Below are 24,722 nucleotides of genomic sequence, written 5' to 3'. Positions count from 1 at the left end.
CTCTCCATAGATGTTATCAGACTTGCTGAGATTTTCCAGCATTTTCTGTTTTTGTTTCAGATTCTAATATCCTGGCTTCTTTTCTCTCTGACAACCCAGCTAATTAGATCCTTTCTGCTACCTTACCTTTATGCAGCTATTAACACCTTTTTTAGTCTTTAACATTACTATTAACAGTCCCTTTGTCTTGTGTCCATGACATTTTTGTCAAATCTCTCAGAGCTCCCTGCTCTCCCTGAATTTCTATTTTTCTCTACATTCTCCACCTCTCTTAAACAGTACAAAATCTATCACATTTCCCCCTCTCTTTAGCTCTGAAGAAGTCAAGACTCAAAATGTTAACTGTTTCTCTCTCCACAGATGCTGCCTGACATTGATTTATTTATTATTGTCACATGTATTAGTATACAGTGAAAAGTATTGTTTCTTGCGCGCTATACAGACAAAGCATACCATTCATAGAGAAGGAAACGAGAGTGCAGAATTTTGTGTCACAGTAAGAGCTAGGATGTACAGAAAGATCAACTTAATGCAAGGTAGTTCCATTCAAAAGTCTGATGGTAGCAGGGGAGATGCTGTGTTTTTCCAGCATTTTCTATTTTTTATTTCAGATTTCCAACATCTGCAGTACTTTACTTAGATCCCTCTCCCTGCTTCCTCTACACACACTTCCACAAAGTACAAAGCCTTGGGCGGCACAGTGGCACGGTAGCAGTGGTACGGTAGCAGTGGTTAGCACTGCTGCTTCACAGCGCCAGGGATCAACCCGGGTTCAATTCCCGGCTTGGTTCACTGTCTGTATGGTGTTCTCTCTGTGTCTGCGTGGGTTTCCTCCCACAATCTGAAAGAATTGCTGGTTAGGTGCATTGACCTGAACAGGCGCCAGAATGTGGCGACTAGGGGAATTTCACAGTAACTTCATTGCAGTGTTAATACAAGCCTTACTTGTGATTAATAAATAAACTTTACTTTTTGTCACAAAAACTGAGACCATCCATTCAGCCACCATTATCACTTCCCTCCCTTCCCCTAGTCCACCAGGCTAAACATCCCTAGTGGCTCTTCCATGCTTTAACCCAGGACTCACATAATTCTCTAATTTAACTCCAGTCTCTCATCTTGCTCTCTATGAGCTCAACTTGTCCATAAGAACCACTTCCTGTTCCTCCAATACTATTACCACCAAACTGCTCATCACCCAGCTTTGCCCTCTTTTTAGGTCAAACCAAATAGACAAACTCAAATTAAGTCAGGACAAAGTAAAAGGGGCAGCTCCCCAAAAAGGAGGGGGAACAGCCCGAACAGAAATCAAAGTACAAAGGAAACTTAAAAACATCAAATTAAAATGTGATTATTAGGGTCGATAACGCACCCCAACCCCTGCGGTGCCCAGCGGGCGCGGAAGGCGTCAACCGCGCCCGTGGACACCGCATGCTCCCTCTCCAGAGACACCTGGCCGCGAACGTAACCGCGGTAGAGGGGAAGACAGTCAGGATGGACGGCCCCCTCGATCGCCCGCTGCCTGGACCGGTAAAGGGCGCGTTTCGCCAGGCCCAGGAGCAGGTTCACGAGGAGGTCGCCATCCTGACCCTCCCCTCTCTGCACCGGGTGTCCATAGATCAGGAGCGTGGGACTGAAGTGCAAACAAAACATCAATAAAAGGTTCTTTAGGAAAACATAAAGGGAGTGCAGCCTAAGACACACAACATAGACATGGTCCACAGATTCCACAAGGCCACAGAAAGGGCAGTCTTTGGAGCCCGTGAATCCTACGGTTGTGCGGAACTGCTGCATGCATCACCCTCCACCCCAGGTCCCCGACGTAATTGGGGGAGATCCCTCCGTAGAGGGACCTCCAGCGGGGACCTCCGCCGCCCGGCGGCAACAAGGCCCGCCAAGGTGTAATCACCCAGCTTTGCTCCCTACTTCCAAGCTGCCTGATAGAACTGTTAACAGTGGCTCCTCAGCTAGAGTCCTGTTTTCTCACAATGGCAGAAACACGAGGCAGGCACAGCACACACTTACCTGTTTCCTTGGCTATTTTTTTCTAGAAGCTTTATGACAGGCACTGCTCCAACATCAGGCAGGTCAGGGAGACTGTCCCACAATTACCATCCGCCAGTGGGGTTTTGGGAAGACTTACAGGCTTTGTTGCTTTGCACCTTCTGTGGCCATCAGGTCCTTGGAGTGGGATTCACACTCAGAGTTTCTGCTCAGAGGCAGCAATGTTGCTCATCTCACCTCAAACCTCCTGTCACCTACAACCATCTTTACATCTGCTGTCTGATAAAACCTAATGAAGGAGCAGCGCTCCGAAAGTTAGTGGCTTTTGCTACCAAATAAACCTGTTGGACTTTAACCTGATGTTGAGAGACTTCTTGCTGTCTGATAAAACGGCATCTTCACATCATGATAAAAGGTCAGCCAGACTCGAAGCGTTGGCTCTATTCTCTCTCCACACATGCTGTCAGATTTGCTGAGATTTTCCAGCATTTTGATTCCACAGTATTTTACTTTTATTTGCTGCCGTCACCTGGGCTAACCTCTGACCTCAGAATGGGCGGGGTTTGTCGATGAATTTGACCTTTGACCCGACAGGGACGGAGTTTGCTGCGAGGGGGCGGAGTTGTCCTGGAGTGGCTGATCTGTGATGCGGCGAGAGGCGGGGCGCGCTGTGGGGAGGCGGAGCTGACCTGTGACCCGGCGGGTGCCGTGCCGTGCCGTGGGGGGCGGGGCTGACCTGTGACCCTCGCGGGGACAGTGCGTGCTATAGCGCGTGTCCTGAGCAGCAAGATGGCGGGCTGTAGAGGGTCGGCGCTGCGCTGGGAGGGAGCGGGCTTCCTGCGGATGAGGATGTCGCTGGCGGCGCTGAGCGGCCGGGCGGTGCGCATCAGCGGGATAAGGAGCCAGGAGCTGAACCCGGGCCTGCGGGGTGAGTGAGGGCGGGGAGGGTGCGGGGTGAGTGAGGGCGGGGAGGGTGCGGGGTGAGTGAGGGCGGGGAGGGTGCGGTGTGAGTGAGGGCGGGGAGGGTGCGGGGTGAGTGAGGGCGGGGAGGGTGCGGGGTGAGTGAGGGCGGGGAGGGTGCGGGGTGAGTGAGGGCGGGGAGGGTGCGGGGTGAGTGAGGGCGGGGAGGGTGCGGGGTGAGTGAGGGCGGGGAGGGTGCGGGGTGAGTGAGGGCGGGGAGGGTGCGGGGTGAGTGAGGGCGGGGAGGGTGCGGGGTGAGTGAGGGCGGGGAGGGTGCGGGGTGAGTGAGGGCGGGGAGGGTGCGGGCTGACTCCCGGCCCGCACTCAGGGTATTGGGAGTTTCCGCTGTTATTGAGGTGACAGCCCCGCTTAGCGAATGGACAGGGCTCATGGATCCCCCAGCTCCATACTGCGGCACGGTGTAAGCAAACATTGGTTTATAAAAATCCCTCATGGTTTGGGGATTGACCCCCTGAATTCCATGACCATTGCCTGCTACCTCGTGATCTTTAATTGGGGAGGGTGAGGGCACATTTGGGATTTTCTCCCCGCTGAACATTGGCAACGGGATCGTTTCGACTTCAATCCATGAGGGAAACGCACACTGACAGGCTGGTGTCGCTATGCTTCTGGGAGACCTCCCATTGATTTCACTCTTGGCCATCTTGTGAGCAGACTGGGGAGGTGCCTTGTTTTTCTTTTCTGAGCCTGTTTTCTTTTTTGGGTCTTCATTTTATTAACTCAGGATCTCGGTTGGACTCCTGGTGCATTGTAGCTGGAGGAGATTGCAGCATCTAATCTGAAATGTGACTCGGACAGCTTTCTAACACCAGCTACACAAACCACCGCAACATATGCTTGTTGTTTGAGGACATTGAAAGGAGGGAGCTTCCCGAGCGCAATTTCAACACTTGGGTTCCTAGAAATCCTCCCAACCCGGCGCACAGTTGAAGGCAAGAGGTGGCTCTAAACTGGGTTCGTGTTGGTAATGTTGAGACCGATTAGGTTTCCCTTTGGATAAGGGGCCAATGCTCGTCTCCTCAAACCCTTTATTTGTATGGTGGGGGTGAAAAGAAGTACTGAACACATTGGTATAAATTTTGATTCTGTTGCATCTCAGTGAGGCTCTTATTCACACCATTACAAATCCAAATAGTAAGAATGTTGAAAACGTGAAGTACAAAAAATGCTAGAAATACTCAGCATCCCAGCCGACACCTGCAGATTGGCAAAGTTAATGTTGCAGACCAATGCCCTTTCATCAGAATTTCAAATACAAGAGCAGGGAAAATTGGGCAGAACAAAAGGGTAATAGAATGGAAGGCAAGAGACATTAAATGACAAAAGGGATGCTATTCAGTGGCTGTGTAAAACGCTGTATAAATGTGAGTAACTCGCCTCCTGACTCCCCAAAGCCTGTCCTATCTGCAAGGCACAAGCCAGGGGTGTGACAGAATACTCCCACTCTCCTGGATGGGTGCAGCTCCAACAACACTCAAGAAGCTTGTCACCATCCAAAGCAGCCTGTTTGATTGGCACCACATTCGCAAACATCCACTCCCTCCACCACTGACGTAGCAGCAGTGTGCATTATCTACAAGATGCTCTGTAGCAAAGATCCTTGGACAGCACCTTCCAAACCCACAACCACTTCCTTCTCGAAGGACAGGGCAGCAGATACATGGAAACACTACCACCTGCAAGTTCCCCTCCAAGCCACTCACCATCCTGACTTGGAAGTATATCGCTGTTCCTTCGCAGTTGCTGGGTCAAAATCCCTCCCTAAAGGTATTGTGCGTCAACCCACAGCACATGGACTGCATTGTTTCAAGAAGGCAGCTCACCACCACCATCTCAAGGGCAACTAGGGATGGGCAATAAATGCTGGCCAGCCAATGACGCCCATGTCCCACGAATGAATTTAAAACATTTCCTAACGTTGCAAGGCAAAAGGATACATTAAGTCCTTGTTTTAAGGTGCCTGGTTTAAGTCCTTTCAATTTAACAAAGTTGTGTAGAATTGCATTAACGTTGTTTCATACTGGGTGTGACGGAAGGCAATGTGCCCAATCAATGCCAATTTGGAGCAGCCTTTTTTGCTGGCTACCCCTCCAGCTTGCAGCTTACCTTTGCAATTCAGCTCCAGGTTGTTTCTTACCTATCACAGCATGTCTCCTCAGCCCTCACTCACAGTGAGGGTTTGGGTGAGGGAAGCAGCTGGCAGGAAGGTTGGGGAACTCATTTGGCAGGGAGCAGGAGAGGCAAGGAATAGAGAAGGCGTTGAGTGGGAGAGGTGGCATGCCAGAGCTAAGTAGAAAAAGCCTATTTCTTTTATATTTTTTAATTTATTTTATTTTAGAAGTTATTTCATTTATAAATGTAGTAATTTAGCAATGTACATGCAGGTTTTAACTTGGAGCATAAAGTTTTTTTACTGGCGGGAGTGGTTCAAAGTTTTTACTTTCCAATGTGATTGGAAAATCTGATTGACTTCGCACTGTTTCACTTTTCAGGAACATAACTACAATGTTAAGTGAGGAAATACTGTATAGCAATGGGACAAATAAAGAATCAAAATGGCTATAGAGGTGTAAAAGGGAATAGCAGAATCATCAACAGCTGCCATCTGATAATTAGAGACTAATGGTTATGATCTGATGTCACTGAACTTAATGTTGAGTCTAAAAGCCCCTATACAATGGATGAGGTGCTGCTTTTTGAGTATGTCAAGTTTCATTCATTTCAGGAGCCTGAAGTCAGAGTGTCATTGGAGCAAAGAATTAAAATGGCAGACAGCTGGAACTGAACAGAGGTGCTCCGTAAAGCAGTCTCCCCAATGTTGAGGAGACAGCATTGTGAGCAGCGAATACAGTATACTAAATTGAAAGAAGTATAATTAAATTGGTGCTTAACCAGGAAATTGCATATGGATCCTGGACAATGGGAAGTGGGGAGGTAATAGGGTAGTGTTGCATCTCCTGTGTTTGTATGGGAAGATATAAGAGAAGAGGGGTGGGTGTTGGAGTAATTGAGGCATGGTCCAGGTGGCAGTGAGAACAGTCCCTTTAGAATGCTGAGAGGGGAAAGGAAGATGTCTATGGGGTGCTGGATGTGGTGAAGGTGGCAAAGGATGAATGTAGAAACTGGTGCGTCGAAAGGTAGAGGAATGTTAAGGGGTGTGAGATATGTTAAATCCTCTAGAACCATAATAGTGCTCCTCGTGTCCTCCAATGGCTTACCCTTACCATTTCTGATGTGGTTGTTCAACCCATTTGTGCCTGTGGTGGTTCTTTTGAAATAGCTGTCAAATCTATCCCACATTCTTGCTCTTTCCTCAAAGCCCATGATTTTATTTCCATTTCTAATTGTTTATCCAATTCCATCTTAAATATTAGTATTGACTTGGTTTCCATCAAGGAGTACGTTCCTGATCACAACATCTGTGTCAAATCTCTCTCTCTCCTGATTACTAAAGAATGGTGTCAGCATAAATATCAGCCATGGCTCAGTGGTAAAACTCTTATTTTGGCGTCAGACGTTCTGGTTTCCGTCTCACTTGAGCACATAATCAAGGCTGATCTTCCAGTGCTTTATTGAGGGGTGCTGCATTGCCAGAGGTACCAACTTTTCGATAATGCATTTAAAGCAAGGTCCCCTCTGCCCCGAAGGTGAAACTAAAAGATACCACTGTACTATTTTGAGGAAGATCAGGGGATGTCTTGGTGGGTCAATTCTAAACCAATATGACAAAAAGATTATCTGGTCATCTCATTGTTTTTTGTGGGACCTGCATGTGAATAAATAGTTGCTGTTTCCATTCTTTAAGAAAAAACTGTTATTGCGCTAAATTCTTCATTTAATATATATACAGCAATGGAAATAATGTAGCAGCAACCCAACAAATAAAGATATCTGATGACCTTGCCTGCTGCCTGAAACTGTTTACAAAGTGTCTGAAGACATTTTGAACTGTATATTGCCAGGCTGAAAAGCTGGTTATGATATTTGGGGAATTTCTTCTGGCATAGTATCACTCAAAGCATTGGTGTAACATTAAAACCTGTTTGCTTAAATGTGTTCTTACAGCATATTGGTGCCAAATAAACCACCTTCAGACAGGTTTTTTTTTTACATGCACTTGACTCGTTGCGCGTCTGTGCAGATCTGAGTGAAAACCTTCTGCACTCATCATTTCAGTAAGAAGTGTCTCAACACCAAGTTAAAGTCCAACAGGTTTATTTGGTAGCAAAAGCCACTAGCTTTCGGAGCACTGCTCCTTCATCAGGTGAGTGGGATTTCAGTTCACAAACAGGGCATATAAAGACGCAAACTCAATTTACAAAATAATGTTTGGAATGCGAGTCTTTACAGGTAATCAAGTCTTCACATCATGGCTCTCATCATTTCAACCAGAATCTAATGTTGGATTCACAATGCATTTTTGTGGCTGGGATGTTGGGAATTTTAACACTGGACCAGCCTGAAAATGTACAGTGTAAGATTTCTGACATTGGATGGTATTGGTATTAGAGAGCTTCCAAGAAATTGTGTTCTAGCTTTGCCAGGTGCCATTGAAAATAGTGGCATCAGGTCTGTTTCTTAAGAAATGACATGATCTGTATTTGAGTTTTTACTGATCAAAGCAGTTGGCTTGTGTAGTCTCCTACCTGGTCAAAATTTCACTGACAGCCAGAAGCTGGTAAATAACAACTTGTGCAAGAGTTTAAACATGCACGTCTTTGTACTGTGTGCATTGGGAGCAGGCCGAGCAAACACAGTTTCCTGCTTACACCGCTATGTACACTGTGTAAAGAGCACCAAAAGTGTGTTACAAACAACTTTTTGGCAAAGAAGGATTCAAATAAAAAACTTCTGGATTTTAAAATTAAATTGCCAACTTGTGTTTTACTGTCTAGATATCTTGGTATAACTTCCTTCCCTTATGTTTATAGATTTTGAAGCAAGCTTCATTCGACTCATGGACAAAGTAACAAATGGTTCTCGGATTGAAATAAATGAAACTGGTGAGTTATTTGTGATTAAACAAAAATGCCCTTTTCAGTTGTCCCCCTGAACTTGGGGCACATGCTAGCATGTGGGAAAATCTTTACACTGAAAATGGGTTGAGTACCTTTAGAAAAGAAAAAAAGAGTTATTTTCTTGCCTTTTTAACACATCATTTATGAAATGCTTAAGGTATTTCTAAATCTGCAGCAAACCTTGAGTGTAAAATAGCTATTTCCATTATTTTTAGCTGGTCGATCCATTTTAGATAAATGGCAGTGTATGGGTACGCACAGATTGTCCAAACCATTAATTTCAATGTCCTTGTGTGTTTAGCTAATTACAGTTTTGAATTTTATTGCTTGTGAAAATATTTTTTTCAATATGACCCATTAATAAGCTTTGACCTTTGCGCCATCTTTCATTCCTACTGTTAGCCTTGGTAGAATTCTTCCACCTTTGAGCCAGAACTCAAAAGTTTAAGCCCACTCTAGAGATTTGAGCACATGACATTGGGTGACACCTCCATTCAGTACTGAGGAAATCCCATTGCTCTGTTCGAAGATCGTGGATGCTCTGCTGGTGTGCTTGCTAATATTTATCTCAACAAACACCAACAAAGAGAGATTAACTAGTCATTGTCTCATTACTGTTTGTGGGATCATACTGCGTTAAACTTGGAAGCCTATGACACTCCAGTAACTGCACTTCAAAATGGAGAAAGTCAAAGGCTTTATATAAATAAAAGTTCTTTCTTGCTCTCTTTCCCTTGCTGTCTACAGTCCTGTGAAGCATTTCAGGAATATTTTTATATATAATGAGTGCTATAAAAAAATAAAATGATGTTGCCATTTCTGATGTCCAGGGAAGGAACAATGTGGTTATAATATTTATAATCCGAATGAGCTAGGTGGTCTTTTATGATATTTCTGTGTTCTGTGTAAAACTTCGGCTCTAGGTTAACTTCACAAATCACCTTGGAGTTTCTGGTCTGGATCCTGACAATACCATAATCTGTACAGAATTTTATTAAATCTTCTCCAACCTTACACACGGGGAGTGAAGACCAAGTCTTTGGGTGAAAAGGGATTTATAGGCAGAGATGTAAGTTACCAAGAGAGATATCAAACTATATAAACATGGCCATGATTTATAGTCACAAGGACAGATTTTGCTCTACTGGCATCTAACAATGTCTGCTGTTAATTAATTGTCCCTGTACTGTCCAGCTCAAAAACTCTTCTTGCATACAATTGTTGAAAGTGTGCTACGGTTACAGGAAGGGGAACAGGCCCTGAGCAAAGACAATGAAGAAAAGGGCAACTCCTTAGCCAGCCAGATTGATGGATTGAGAAATAAACAGAAGGAGAAACAAGGAGGAGGGTGAATAGAGTGTGGATTCGATGTCAAATCATGCACAGAGAGAGAGAGAGAGAGAAGAGGAAAGAAAGATTGGATTGATGTTATTTGCATTACATCTGTTACATTTGGGTTCATTTGTTCCTCACTGCATTAAAACATGATGCAACACAGTGCTGTATAGCTTGGGTGTTAAACTGCAGTCTGTTGTGACAACGGTATACATCAGTAATGCCGTGTAATTAATTATCTGAATAATGATAGTTCTTAAATTGTCCACTTTTGTGTGTGAGCCATTTATGCTGATACTCTTTAGTGTTCTGAGATTTGATACTCTGACAAAAGGTTTGTTAACACATTATTAGAGATAATTGTTATTTTCCCCTTAAACAAGATATGCATTTATATTATGCCTTTCCTAACCTCATGGACTTCCCAAAGCACCTTAGAGCCAATTAAATATCTTTGAAATTGTCATGGTTGTTGGAGACAAGGCAGCCAATTTGCACACAGCAAGGTCCCGCAAACAGTAGTGCAATGTGATAAAGATCAGATAATCCTTTTTTCTCTTGATTTTTGGCTGAGGGACACTGGGAAAACTCCTTGGCTTTTTTTGGAAATAATGCTGTGGGGTTCTTTACCATCTGAGGTTTACCACATGACGCTAAGGTTTAATGTCACATCCTAAAGCTGTGGTGCCGCATACCCTCAATATTGCATCAGCCTAGATTTTGTGCCAATTATTGATCCATAGTCTTCTCACTTAGCCAAGAGTGTTACCATTGAGCCCCCGAAGCCAGCACCTTATTCAGTCTAGATGATCCCTCCGACCTTATAAGTACTTTATTCAAATAATATAGCTTAACAACATCTACATATATTTCTAATAAAGGCATTAACTGTCTACATTTTCAAATTGTCCATTTTTATCATGGGAATTGTCTATGCAAATCTGTCACTGTAATTGCATCCATATGACACTGCAATTTGTGCTTTCCTGCTTATCAACCTGCACTACAATCAATACTATAAACACTCCTAACTTTTGTCAAAATCATACTGCAGTTAGAATATTTTGGGTCAGAATTTGTCAAAACCACAGCTATACTACTTGCTCTCGCCATTGTTTATCCTCCAGTGGCACAGCATTTGAAGTGAGGGCAGATGCACAGTTAAACGCAAATATCCAACAGTTGCTCTGAGTTATACCATTCTGCCAAAAGTCTAGCTGGCTCAATCACCATTGAAGCGTATTAAATGTTAGGAAGTTGTTGTATTTGTGCAGTTGATATGAATCCAATCTGATGCAGATATTTAAGACAAGTAACAAGCAGTATATATGTTTCCTTTTGTCATAAGTGATAATTACTGCCTGTCAACCTCTGGCACCAAAAATAAACTGTTTTAGGCGTGGAACCTCAATGAGTCTCATTCCTTCAGGTTTTGAATTTTTTGGGATGTTTTAAAAATATCAAATCTTAAATTCCTGTTTCTTTTTTCTTCACCCCTCCCATTTCAATCCAATCTTTCTTTTCTCTTTTCTCTCCTCTACCTGATTTGACATTGAATCCACACTCTCTTCACCGTCCTTCTTGTTTCTCCTTCTGTTTATTTCTCAATCCATCAATCTGGCTGGCTAAGGAGTTGCCCTTTTCTTCATTGTCTTTGCTCAGGGCCTGTTCCCCTTCCTGTAACCATAGCACACTTTCAGCAATTGTGTGCAAGAAGAGTTTTTGAGCTGGACAGTACAGGGACAATTAATTAACAGCAGACGTTGTTAGATGCCAGTAGAGCAAAATCTGTCCTTGTGACTATAAATCACGGCCATGTTTATATAGTTTGATATCTCTCTTGGTAACTTACATCTCTGCCTATAAATCCCTTTTCACCCAAAGACTTGGTCCCCGTGTGTAAGGCTGGAGAAGATTTAATAAAATTCTGTACAGATTATGGCATTGTCAAGACCTAGGCCAGAAACTCCAAGGTGATTTGTGAAGTTAACCTAGAGCCGAAGTTTTACATTTACTTTGGCATTGGTGAGCATAAGGTGTTTTACTGCAAGTATGATTCAAGTGACCCAGTAGGAAGCTTTTATCAAACAAAGTTTATTTAAGAACACAGAATATAACAAAAAGAATTAGCATGACTTTTACCAATTATAAGACTTAAGCATGACACCATATAACTCTTAACCAGCTGTCTCTGTTGTTCAAATGTAAAAGCTACCCCTAGGCATAGATCCTTTTACAGAATTAGTTAAAACAAATATGGTCACCTGACACTAGGTTTCCAGCTTTGTAACAGCTATGGACAGAAATCCAAACTGCAGTTTTCAGGGAAGAATATATCCTTAAGGCAGCAAAACATAGAAATAAACCTAGTCTCTAACAGCTTTCAGACTTCAGAGATAGGAAGGGATAAATCTCTCTCTCTCTGCAGCTTCCAAAATAGCAACACCCAGACAACAGAATCTCCAACTCTAGAGAGGTGAAAACAAGAGCGACCACTCTCTGAAAAAACAAGCTGAAATTCTCTGTGAAAATGTAGCTGACCCCAGTCATAAAAGAACATAAGAAATAGGAGCAGGAGTAGGCCATCTAGCCCCTCGAGCCTGCCCCGCCATTCAATAAGATCATGGCTGATCTGACGTGGATCAGTACCACTTACCCGCCTGATCCCCATAACCCTTAATTCCCTTACCGATCAGGAATCCATCCATCCGCGCTTTAAACATATTCAGCGAGGTAGCCTCCACCACCTCAGTGGGCAGAGAATTCCAGAGATTCACCACCCTCTGGGAGAAGAAGTTCCTCCTCAACTCTGTCTTAAACCGACCCCCCTTTATTTTGAGGCTGTGTCCTCTAGTTTTAACTTCCTTACTCAGTGGAAAGAATCTCTCCGCCTCCACCCTATCCAGCCCCCGCATTATCTTATAAGTCTCCATAAGATCCCCCCTCATCCTTCTAAACTCCAACGAGTACAAACCCAATCTCCTCAGCCTCTCCTCATAATCCAAACCCCTCATCTCAGGTATCAACCTGGTGAACCTTCTCTGCACTCCCTCCAATGCCAATATATCCTTCCTCATATAAGGGGACCAATACTGCACACAGTATTCCAGCTGCGGCCTCACCAATGCCCTGTACAGGTGCATCAAGACATCCCTGCTTTTATATTCTATCCCCTTCGCAATATAGGCCAATATCCCATTTGCCTTCTTGATCACCTGTTGTACCTGCAGACTGGGCTTTTGCGTCTCATGCACAAGGACCCCCAGGTCCCTTTGCACGGTAGCATGTTTTAATTTGTTTCCATTGAGATAGTAATCCCATTTGTTATTATTTCCTCCAAAGTGTATAACCTCGCATTTATCAACGTTATACTCCATTTGCCATATCCTCGCCCACTCACTCAGCCTGTCCAAATCTCTCTGCAGATCTTCTCCGTCCTCCACACGATTCACTTTTCCACTTATCTTTGTGTCGTCTGCAAACTTCGTTACCCTACACTCCGTCCCCTCCTCCAGATCATCTATATAAATGGTAAATAGTTGCGGCCCGAGTACCGATCCCTGCGGCACGCCACTAGTTACCTTCCTCCAACCGGAAAAACACCCATTTATTCCGACTCTTTGCTTCCTGTCGGATAGCCAGTCCCCAATCCACTTTAACACACTACCCCCAACTCCGTGTGCCCTAATCTTCTTCAGTAGCCTTTTATGGGGCACCTTATCAAACGCCTTTTGGAAATCCAAAAACACCGCATCCACCGGTTCTCCTCCATCAACCGCCCTAGTCATATGACCTGATCTGTCAATTACCCCAATCAAGCTTTGCTCTGCCATCCCAAGGGATCACTAAAACAACAGAACATTGCATTGCATTCAGATTAAAACAACCATAATGTCAATTATACTGCTTCAATAACAATAGAGGACACCGGCTGCAGACAACACGGCTCCAACAAAATGCCAGGAACTGCTCGAAACATCTGCAGAGAAACATGATTGAAATACATTTATTAAAGTATTGTCACAGTATAAATGTCATCATGTCAACAGCAGTATTCAATGGCAACTGTAAGACTTGGCAACTACAATAGGCATAGTGAAGACTTAGCACCAATCAACTTCAAAAATTACTCTAGTTGCTGACTTAAATTAGTTATTTAAATCATTGACTTTAGAAAGCTGAGGGGTTATGCCTACTTTCTGTGCCCTCTATTCTACAAGTCTTTCATGTTCAAATTATTAAAGACAAAAGAGCAAGTGCACTCTTTTTTTTCAGAGACCAAGTTTTGAATACAGCCCTGATAGAATACCTTCCCTAGGAGGTAGTGGGGATTTAAATTTATTCAAGATCATTTAGATTTTTGTTCAACAAAGTTATGGGATGCAGGCAAGAAACTGGAGTTGAGACCACAACCAGATCAGTCATGATCTTATTGAATGGTGGAGCAGGTTTGAAGAGCCAAACAGCCTACTCCTCCTAAGTCTTGTGTTTCTATGTTCCTTTATAAAAGAAGCAGTAAAAGGAATTCAGCCAAAACCTTTTCCAGCGATGATGCCTACCTTCCCATCTTCTCACCTTATCATCCAATCTTTTATTCTCAAGGAATGCCACAAATTGATTCTGTCCATTTCAGTGTCTTTCCCTGGTAACTAAATCCTGAACTCTGACTCTTTGATCCTTCTTACTTGGAACACCCTATTTGTCCACTTGGTTCACTTAGCAAGGTCCTCATCTGTGAAGTAGTAGATTGTGGGTTCAGGCCTACTCCATAACTGGAGCATATTATCTAAGGTGATTCTTCAGTGCAGAACTCGTGTGAAATTAAGGCCCCCTCCTGCCCATTCAGTAGTTTAGCTGGATGTTAAAAGATTGAAGAGGAGGAACTTTAGGTTGTGGCTAACATTTCAGTGCAGTTGTGGGATCTAGTTGTGGTTTTTACCGACATTATGACCACTGCACTTAAACTACTTTAATTAATTGGATGCTTCTGAGACATGGAGAAATGCAACATGATCTGTCTGAACGTATATCTTTTCCTGTATTTTATCCTGGCAAGTGAACAGAACAAGAATTGTGGCTTTTTTTTTTTGACAGTTCCTTCATTATCTTAAACTTCAGTTTGGTTATCTGAAATAGTCTCTTCCAAAAACAAAATCTCCTTTCGAGCACAATCATTTCATTCTATGATTCTTTTGTAACTGCCTACAATGTATGGGATCTGACCAACGAATTGGTTACATGTAATTGATGTCCCTAATTGTAAACATGCGGAATGAGGGACAGTCTGAATTTCGTTGATAATTAGTGAGAACATAAAGCAAAATATAGCACCTACCACTTAAAATGGGCAGTGACTTATATCGACCAAAAAGTGACAACTATTGTCTCTTTGCATTATTACCAATTTCAAAGTTGTTGGTAAAATCATCTTAACTGTTTTATTTATGTTGGACACCAACAGCTGTGCTTGCTTCACTGATTTGCACTTTGTCAAGTTGCATTGCATGCAATTTAATAATTTTAACAAATCCTTATTAAAGCAGACTTTACACCCCTCTGTCTATCATTTCTTCTAAAATGGTCCTTATGTAAGCCAATTCACTGTGTGAAGCCCTTTGAGACATTCTGTTAATGTGATGAGGGGCTATCTAAATGCAGGAGTCCTTTTTTCTACAGGTGTATTTAAGTAAAAGTAAGATTCGGTTCAAAAGAAGCCAAAGCATCGACTACAGAAATATCAGAGTTCGAACCTTAAAAGATACTAGTTAATTACTAGTCATCTGCACAATTAACATCAGGAAATACTTTACAAAATAGGAATAAAATTTAACTTGCGTTTAATTGAAAGGAAATGTATTGGGTATGCAATTTTAAAAAGTGAACTCAAGCATTGATGTTGCAAATGAACAGCATTTAAAATCAGAAAAATCATGCCAAAACTTGAGCCACTTTTTCAAGTTTCTCTTTCCATTTGTCCTGTGTAGCTATTCATGACTTTGTCTACATATGCTTTTATTTTGCTTAATATGTTTCTTACTAAGGCTTCAGCCACTTTTCCATATTCCATTCACTTCACAAGCCACTCTGACTTGTTTCCTCTATGTGCATTTTTTTCTTTGTCCAGTTCCTTTTCCAATGCTTGTCTTCTGTAATATCTTCTAATCCTGAGCAGTGTCTAAAATTGGATTTTCTGTTTTGCAGCCACTGCTGAGCATTTCCAGCTATTTACATTTTATGTTTTCTACTTGCTGAAAGTTCAGTGTACAAGTTGTCTGTACTTGACAATTTAGCAATCTCATTTGAAGGCTAAGGATAGTGTGGGCAGGTGGACGACCAAGTGGCTTGCTTTTTTGAGTTTGGGCTTAAAGCATATTTTTGGGGCAGAACAAGGGAAACAGAGTTTTGTGCTGCATCATCTTGTAAATTATGCCTGATTTGGGGATGCATGATCCTGAAAAATTGCAGCACAAACAGAGAAAGGAAAGCTCTTTTCCCAAATCTCGCCTCGATTACTGAAAAAATGAAATTGGGTTTTAAAAATTGAATATTTCTCCAATCTGACATCAGCTGGTTCATTAAGTAACTGGGTGATTTTTTAAAAATACATTCGTGAGACATGAGTGTTGCTGGCTGGCCAGCATTTGTTGCCCATCTCTAGTTGCCCTTGAGAAGGTGGTGTCTTCTTGAAACGCTGCAGTCCATAGGTTTCCCACCAATCCTAACTCCTTTATTGAAGGATGGGAAGGAAAGCTGAGGCTGTCTGTCTGTAGTTGGTATTTGAGCCCAGGTTTTATAGCCCATCGTGCTGTAAATAAATTGCATTAAGATGTTCACCAGCATGGCCAGTTGTTGTTGTGGTCTTTTCCTATTATTTTACCTATCAGCACTAACTAGGCCATTAAATCAACTATAGCTGATAAAGTGCATAGTTGCCAGCCTAAATTGGTGGTAAGGTGTGGGCAAGTCAATAACAGCACCCTGATTTCTTTGCTCTTCTTTCATCTTCCCCCGATTTCCATGGGTAAATGCTGACACTCTATGCTTTCTCTTCATAGTATACCTGAATTTGTGAACTTACTGGTATATAAGTGGAGGCATAAATATATGTACTCTGTTGTCATGTATAGGTTCTCGCAGGGAACTAACTTTGCTGATTTGTTTTCCATGTTTGAATGAGAAATTTTGATGGAGCACTTTATTTTTTCAGGTACTACGCTGTATTACCAACCAGGTCTTCTTCTTGGAGGGAAGATTGAACATGACTGCCATCCCCAACGGTCCATTGGCTATTACCTGGAAGCCTTGCTGTATCTAGCTCCTTTTATGAAGAGACCATTAAAAGCCATCCTGAGAGGCGTCACCAATGATCAAATAGATCCTTCTGTAAGATACAGTTAAACTGATAGGGAAATTTGAGGTGTTAAACCTGAGTACTTGACCAAACCTAACCTTGATTATAAAGCTTGGGCATTGTGGACTCTTTAAACTTTGTATTTGACTGATATTGATTAATTATGTATTTTCCCATCCATCTTCACTGACAAGGCTGGCAATTATTGTCCATCCTGAGTTGTCTTGTTGAAGTGGTTTGATACTACTGAACATATTGCTAGACCACTTCAGAGGGTGTTGAGCACTAATCTATTACAGGATGCTTGTAGTTACATTTGGCCAGACTAATTATGATTTTCTTCCATAAAAGACAAGTAAACCAGTTGGGTTGAGAAGACTATCTGACAACTTTAAGGTCATTTCTAATAATATCAGGGTCTTAGTTCCAAGTTTCTAAAACTCAAATAAATTCAGGTTCTTAAACTGCCATGGTAGGATTTGAAGTCATATTACTTGCCATACTGGTCCAGGTCTCGACATTATTTGTTCAGTGAGCTTGCCACTGCATTGCTGTACTCAGGTTTTGCTTTAAAGTGTTGGTACTTTATGATGTAGCCTGAGGTCCATTGTAATCTACTTGCTCCTCATCCACATTAAATTGATCTTCACCCTACCTGTAGCTGCAACATTATACTCTGCACCCTTTCCTTTTCCCCTTATGTACTTCGAGTATGTTTTGCCTGTGTAGCATACAAGAAACAATACTTTTCACTGTATCCCAGTACATGTGATAATAAATCAAATCAATCCTCTGGATGGATACTACACCATCCACAGTCAACTAGCTCAGGGGCTGCCCCTGGAACCCAGATGTATGGTTAAAGGGTTTGAGGCCCTTAGTAAAATCTCACTCCAAAATCCTACCTTGAAATGTAAATGTAGTCAGAAGACTTGCCTTTCCATTTTGATTTTGTTTGATTTGTTAAAAAAAAACTTCTAACATCAGTAGGCTACACTTTCCAAAAATCTTTCAGGAATATTTAAATAAACACTTTTTTTCCCCTTTATCCTTTCCTGGGATCTGGATGCCAGCATTTGTTGCCCATCCCCCCCTAATTGCCCTTGAACTGGCGTCCCATTTCAGAGGGCAGTTAAGAGTCGGCCACGTTGTGGGTCTGGAGTCACGCGTAGGCCGACCTAGGTAAGGATGGCAGATTTCCTCCCCTAAAGAACATTAGTGAACCAGATGGATTTTTGCCACCGTTGACGATAGTTTCTTTGTCACCATCTCTGAGACTAGTTTTATATTCCAGATTTTATTAATTGAACTTAAATCTTATTAGCTGCCAGAGCAGTAGCCAGGGTCTTTGGATCTCAGTTCAATAGCACACTATTTCATCATTCGGAAAATTTAGCAAAGGTACTTCATACAGTGATTGTGAGAATAATTATTTCCCGACCTTTCAAAATCGTATTTAGCCTTTTATTTTTGGGAGTAGTCATAGCTAAAACGGGTAAACTTCTTGGATATATTCAGATGGATTTTCTTTTGTTTTGTGGAAAACATTACAATCTGACCTTTCCATACACACTGATATGAATTCTAGCTTTTATATCAACTTCAATACTTTTATTCTGTGTGTTTTATTAAGGTGGATACTCTTAAGGTGACAGCCCTCCCCTTAATGAAAAGGTTTGGTATAGATGATGATGGGCTTGAACTGAAGGTAAGAAAATCATCATATTGATTTTTACGATATACCTTTCCCTTTCTATGATGATGGTATGGTTAAATGTAATTCTTTGTACAGTCAATGACAGCAGATTAAGTCAAAAGTAAAAATTTACTGAAGGAATTACTTGAATAGTTGTGAATGAACATTGTACTAATTTTGGTCAGTATTTAGCTGGAGGAAATATACAGAGCACCTTTCTGGGAATGTCTGCATGTAAATAATTAGTGTAACCTTAAAGCTGATTAACCCTCAATTTTAATTTGACATCCATGTGAAATGTCTTGGGACATATTACTCAGTTAAAGGTGTTATGTTGTGTCTCAGCCATCAGAAGATGGATGAGTTTGGAGAGAATTTTTCAATTAACCTTCAACTAATTTCAATTATTCTAACAATATTGGCAACAATCATCCCTGGCCTAGTGTTGAAGCAGAGTAGATAAACGTAACTCTGTACCTGGCGGTTTTGAACCTGGCGTAGGTTGCTGTTGCTGTGTTATGATTTCCATAGAGACCAATAACTTTTTTTAAAAAGATGAATTTCCTAGTGACTGACAAAGAAATCGCACAACAGGATTTCAAATTTTAAGACTTTTACTGCAGCAAAACATCAGCCAACATTACTTACTAGGCAACTAATACACTAAATGACAGTAACTTAACCAAGCCTGTGCCTATCATGATGCCCCCAATAAACTTTAAAAAAAACCTTCTGCCCATACTTGGTCCATACCCCTCTATTCCCTCCCTATTCATGTACTCATCCAGATACCCCTTAAATGTTGCTAATATGCCTGTTGCCAGCACCATCTCTGGCAGCGCTTTCCAGGCACCCACCACTGTGTAAAAATACAACCCCTGCACATCTCCCGTAAACTTTACCCCTCTCATCTCGAACCTGTGCCCCCTGGTAATTGACACTTCCACCCTAGGAAAAAGGCTCTGACTATCACCCTGTCTATGCCTCTCAGAATTTTGTAGACCTCTATCAGGTCTCCCCTCAGCCTACGCCTTTCCAGTGAAAACAATCCTGGTTGATTCAACCTCTCCTCATAGTCAACAGACAACATCCTGGTGAACATTCTTTGCACTCTCTCCAAACCTTCCACGTCCTTCTGGTAGTTGGTAGTGTGGTGACCAGAATTGCACGGAATACTCCAAATGCGGCCTAACCAAGGTTTTATTAGGCTGCAAAATAATTTCCCAACTCTTGTACTCAGTGCCCTGCCTGATGAAGGCAAGCATGCCATATGCCTTCATAATCACCTTGGCCACCTGTTGCCACTTTTAGGAACTATGGACCTGCATGCTCAGATCTCTCGGTTTGTTAATGTTCCTAAGGGTTCTGTCATTTACAGTATAATTCACACTTAAATTTGATCCTCCAAAACGCATCACCTCACATTTTTCCAGATTAAGCTCCATCTGCTATTTTTGTGCCCAAGTATCCAATCTATCTATATCCTTCTGTATCCTCTGACAATCCCTGGCACTATCAGCAACTGCATCAATCTTTGTGTCATCGGCAAACTTGCAAATCAGACCACCCACATTTTCCTCCAGATCACTTTGTATATGCTACAAACAACAGAGGTCCCAGCACTGATCCCTGTGAAACACCACTAGCTACAGATCTCCATCCTGAAAAACACCCTTCCACAGCTACTCTCTCTCTTCTATAACCAAGCCAGTTCTGTATACATCTAGTCAGCCCACCCTGAATCCCATGTGATTTTAGTTTTTGTATCAGTCTGCCATGTGGGGCCTTGTCAAATGTCTTACTAAAGTCCATATAAACTACATCCACAGCCCTTCCCTTATCAATTATCTTTGTCACCTCTTCAAAAAACTCAGTCAGGTTGGTGAGACCACCTTCCCTGTACAAAACCATGCTACTTGTCACTAACTAGTCCATTTTCTTCCAAATGTGCATATATCCTGTCCCTCAGTATTTTCTCCAAAAGCTTCCCCACCGCTGACGTCAGGTTCACCGGCCTATGATTTCCTGGATTATCCCTGCTTTCTTTCTTAAACAAGGGAACAGCATTGGCTGTGAGACCACCCCTCATTCTGTGAAATTCTAGAGGATATGGGCCCAGTTTGCCCTCTTAAGACAGTCCTGTCATCCTCGGAACAAGTCTGGCGAACCTTTTGTTGCACTCGCTCTATGGCAATAATATCCTTTCTGAGGATACTACACACCACTCCAGGTGCAGTCTAACCAAGCTTCTATACAATTGAAACAAGACCTGTACTCCAATCATCTTGTGATAAAGATTAACATTCCAATAGCCTTCCTAATAGCTTGCTGAGCCTTCGTGTTAGCCTCAGTGACTCATGGGCAAGGACACCCAGGTCCCTTTGTACATCTACACTTTCTAATTTCTTACTATTTTGGAAATACTCTGCATATTTGTTCCTTCAAGCAAAATGCAATACCTCACATTTTTCAACGTTATAGGGGCAATTCTCCCAGCCTGCTGCCTGCTTTGACAGTGCCAGCCTGGTCCTGGGCATTGCCCAAGAGGCAAAGTGCCAATGCCCAAGGTCCATCAAGGGGGCAGGCCTCTGGGCGGAGAGATCAGTGTGGGTGGGGGGATCCTGCTGCAACTCTGCACTCAGCGGTCATAGAGGAAGGGAGGTCAGCGATTGGGGCTGGCCATCAGGAGTGGGGGGGGGGGATCTGAAGATTGGGATTGCCGGGGGGTTAATGGGTTGGCGGGGGGAGGTGGGGTTTGCTGGAGTGGAAGCAATCTGGCTGTAGGGGTGTCAGACGGGCAGCGATAGGGGGTTGCTGTTCTGGCCAGCCATCAAGCTGCAAGTGTGGGGCTGACAGATTGGTGCATGTGCAGTGGCCCGCTCAGCCTGATGCTGCCGGCCTCTTCAGCGGGAATAGGCACCGCCTCCTGATTTTTAGCGTGATTCATGCTAGTGCACTCTGCAGTCCACAGTTTTGGAGTTTCATTTGAAAAACCTGCTTTAAAAAAATCAGCGGCTTTCACTCCAGTTTTTACATGAATTTGACACTTAGAGTTTTTTTTAGGACAATCGCCCCTATATTCCATCTGCCATGTTCCTGTCATCTCCCTCACAATACATTCCCACCAAGCTTTATATCATCCGCCAACTTTGAAATATTACATTTGGTCCCCAAATCATTGATATATATTGTGAACGACTGGGGCCCAAGTATTGATCCTTGCGGTACCCCACTGGTCACGGTCTGCCAACACAAGAATGACCCTTTTATTACTAATCTGTTTTCTGCTAGCCAATCCTCAATCCATGCCAGTATATTGCCCCCTATTCCATATGCTTTTATTTTGCTAATCAACCTCCTGTGGGGGACTTTATCCTATATATCTACTCTATGTAGCTATAGAAACTGCCTTCTAAAAATTCATGTTCATCATCAACTCTCCTTTGTCAATTATGTTAATAACATCGTCAAACCAGTTCATCAAACATGATTTCCCATTTGTAAATCCATGCTGACTATGTCCAATCAGATCAGATAATGATTGTCCATTTATCACATCTTTTATAATAGATTCTAGCATTTTCCTGCTACTGCTAAGCTAACAGATCTGTCATTCCTGTTTTCTCCTTCCCTCCCTTCTAAAATAATGGGATGACATTTGCTACCTTCTACTCTTCAGGAACCATTCCAAAATCTATAGAATTTTGGAAGATGATTACCAATTCATCCACTATTCCTTTCGCAATCTCTTTCAACACTCTGGAATGCATAATATCAGATCCAGGGGACTTATCAGCTTCCAATCCCATTAATTTTTCCAATACAACTTCCTTACTTATAATTTTTTTCAACACTGCATTCTCCCTAGTCCCTTGTATCTCTACATCTGGGAGATTACCTGTATCTTCCTTAGTGAAACAGACACAAAGTAATCATTTAGCTTTTCTGCCGTTTCTCATTATGAATTCCCTTGACCATCTGCAGTGGACTCACTTTTGTCTTGGCCAAATGCTTCCTTTTTACATACCTGTAGAAGCTTTTACAGTCCGTTCTTATGTTTTTTGCAAGATTGCATTCATATTCTGTTCTTCCTTTCGTGATCAGTTTCATGCCCTTCCTTTACTGTATTCTGAAATCCTCCCACTTTTTCTGGTAACTTTATAAGCCTTTTCTGTTGATCTTCCTCTGCAAAATATAACAGCCCCTTTTTAGAAATAGGTCCGAATATTAATGGGCATAGGGTGTAAATCATAAGATTCTTCGCCTTAAGATAGAAATGGCCCTAAATCAGTAGTGTGTTTACTCCTATCCCACCTCCTCAATCCATGATTCCTATAACTTGAGTTCAAATTTGATAGCTGCCTAAACAATGTACTCTGTTTAGGCAGTACTCCAGTACAGATAGTTCATTAATTACAAATTAAACATTGGTCTCCTTTAACGTGATGACAGCCTTATTTAATTTGTCAGAGACCCAGAATATGGAAATTAAGACTATATTACCATGGTGTTAGCTCGGTTTGTTGCAATTAAAATGCAGGTTTTGTGCTTGCTTTGATAGGTGGTGCGGAGAGGCATGGCCCCTGGGGGTGGCGGTGAGGTGGTCTTCTCATGCCCAGTGCGGAGGTTTTTAAAGCCTATCCAGTTAACCGACCCAGGCAAAATCAAGCGGATCAGAGGTGTAGCGTATCCTTCGGAATGCACATAGTTCTGTACATGCAGTTCATCCTGTTTGTTAAAACTTTATTCTTTCCTCTTTCTTTGTGAGTAGTGCTTTATAGAAGCAGACAATTTGGTAGGGAGGAGGAGAAGAGAAAATTAGTTATTCATAGGTCTTTTCCCGATTCGGGGATTAAATACTCCATTTTGTGACACCTTGGTGCATGAAGTTGTTTTGGACTGTATGAATTATGACATTTTATAAATGTGCAGTGGCAAGATGTTGGGGACCAGATTAGAAACTCCATGTGTTCTGAAGTTAGGCTCGACCCCCAACTATTCTTGATTTTGGCTTTAGTGCGAGGATAAGATGTTTCACTCAGGTGTCTTTCTATTGACCCAATAGAAAGTTTTTATTAAAACAAACTTTATTTAACAATACAGTTTGACTATAGCAAAAAGAATTAGCATAACTTTTACCAATTGAAATGCTTACACATGACAAGGTACAATTCTTAATTGCTAGCTATCTCTTTTCGTTCCAATTTAAGCAATATTCTCCATAGACATAAACTCTTCAGAATCAGTCAGCGAAAACACACGGGCTTACTTGGGTTGCTAGGCCTTTTAACACTCTGGACAGAGGTACAGAACGACACCTGTCTTCTGACACTAAGACAACAGCCTCCAGAAAAAGACCTGTCTTCAAACAGCAGAACTCCAGAGAGAGAAAATGAGCTGCTCCTTTCAAATTCAAACAACAACTTGTCTCTCTGTAGGCCTAGCTCCTCCCATTAGCACATGACACGACACGTCAATTAACCTACTTAAACTCGACTGAAACCCCGGGGACAATCCAAAAAAAAAGTAAAATTACATTAACTCGGATGAAAACAAACACCCCAATAACTAGGAGCAAATATTCTTCTGCATGCTCAGCAGGTTGGCTGCCAACTGCAGACAATCGGCACCGTGATCAGAGCTGCAGTATAAAATGAGAAACATGACACATTTTCTTAAAGGCACAGTATTGTCATACGTGAGAGTAACATTTGGACAGGTGGAGCAGGCACTTTGGGTTGGAAAGAGGAGGGAAGTACTTGCATTTATTCAATGCCTTTCCAAACTTCGCAGAACATAGTTACTGCAGTAATTTAGATAAATACGGCCAACAATTTGTGTATAACAAGCTCTCAGAGACAGCAGTGTAATAAATAAACAAATATTCTTTTAATTATGTTCGTTAAGTCTATAAGCATTGACCAGAACACTCGAGAGAATTCTGCAGTTTGTCATCTATGTTTGATCACCTTAGGGGGGCAGTCGGGGCATTTGTATAAATGTCTGATTTGAAAGATGACGTCTCCAAAAGCGCACAGATCCCACAGTACTGCAGTGGATTATCAGCCTAGATTGTATGCTCAAATCTCTGGAATGCAGCTTAAACTTACAACCTTTGACTCGGGGACGAGGGTTCTGCCATTGAGTAAAAGCTGACGCCATCCAGCACTGAATGGCAGAAGCTGAAATAATTATCAAGTTTCCATGAAATTCTCAAGCTTTTTCTTGGCGACTTGTGTGAAATTTGTGGCACTCTGCAAACAGTTATGTTGAAATTGCCAAAATCATGGTAGAAATTAAAATGTATTAATACCAGATTCTCCTTCCCATATTTTAA

The 24,722-nt window shown here is 42.2% G+C and overlaps 1 protein-coding gene across 3 annotated transcripts in view; it reads left to right on the top strand.

Moving 5' to 3' along the window:
* Positions 1-2,750: 2,750 nt before the first annotated feature.
* rcl1 (RNA terminal phosphate cyclase-like 1) overlaps positions 2,751-24,722 on the top strand; it is a 37,956-nt gene continuing 15,984 nt past the window's right edge. Inside the window, exons 1-5 of one of the 3 annotated variants that reach the window (XM_078214135.1) lie at positions 2,751-2,932; positions 7,917-7,988; positions 16,546-16,721; positions 18,323-18,397; positions 22,947-23,071. In XM_078214135.1, coding sequence (XP_078070261.1) covers positions 2,794-2,932; positions 7,917-7,988; positions 16,546-16,721; positions 18,323-18,397; positions 22,947-23,071 — 587 coding nt within the window. In that variant the 5' untranslated portion in view covers positions 2,751-2,793. Of the gene's footprint in view, positions 2,933-3,709; positions 3,940-4,830; positions 4,942-7,916; positions 7,989-16,545; positions 16,722-18,322; positions 18,398-22,946; positions 23,072-24,722 lie in introns of those variants that run through there. The other 2 variants (XM_078214136.1, XM_078214137.1) reach the window with 2 other exon arrangements.

Source organism: Mustelus asterias, chromosome 6 (assembly GCF_964213995.1).
Source record: "Mustelus asterias chromosome 6, sMusAst1.hap1.1, whole genome shotgun sequence".
Lineage (NCBI taxonomy): Eukaryota > Metazoa > Chordata > Chondrichthyes > Carcharhiniformes > Triakidae > Mustelus > Mustelus asterias.
Note: the sequence above shows the minus strand (reverse complement) of the source record. Positions and strands in the feature narration are given on the sequence as shown.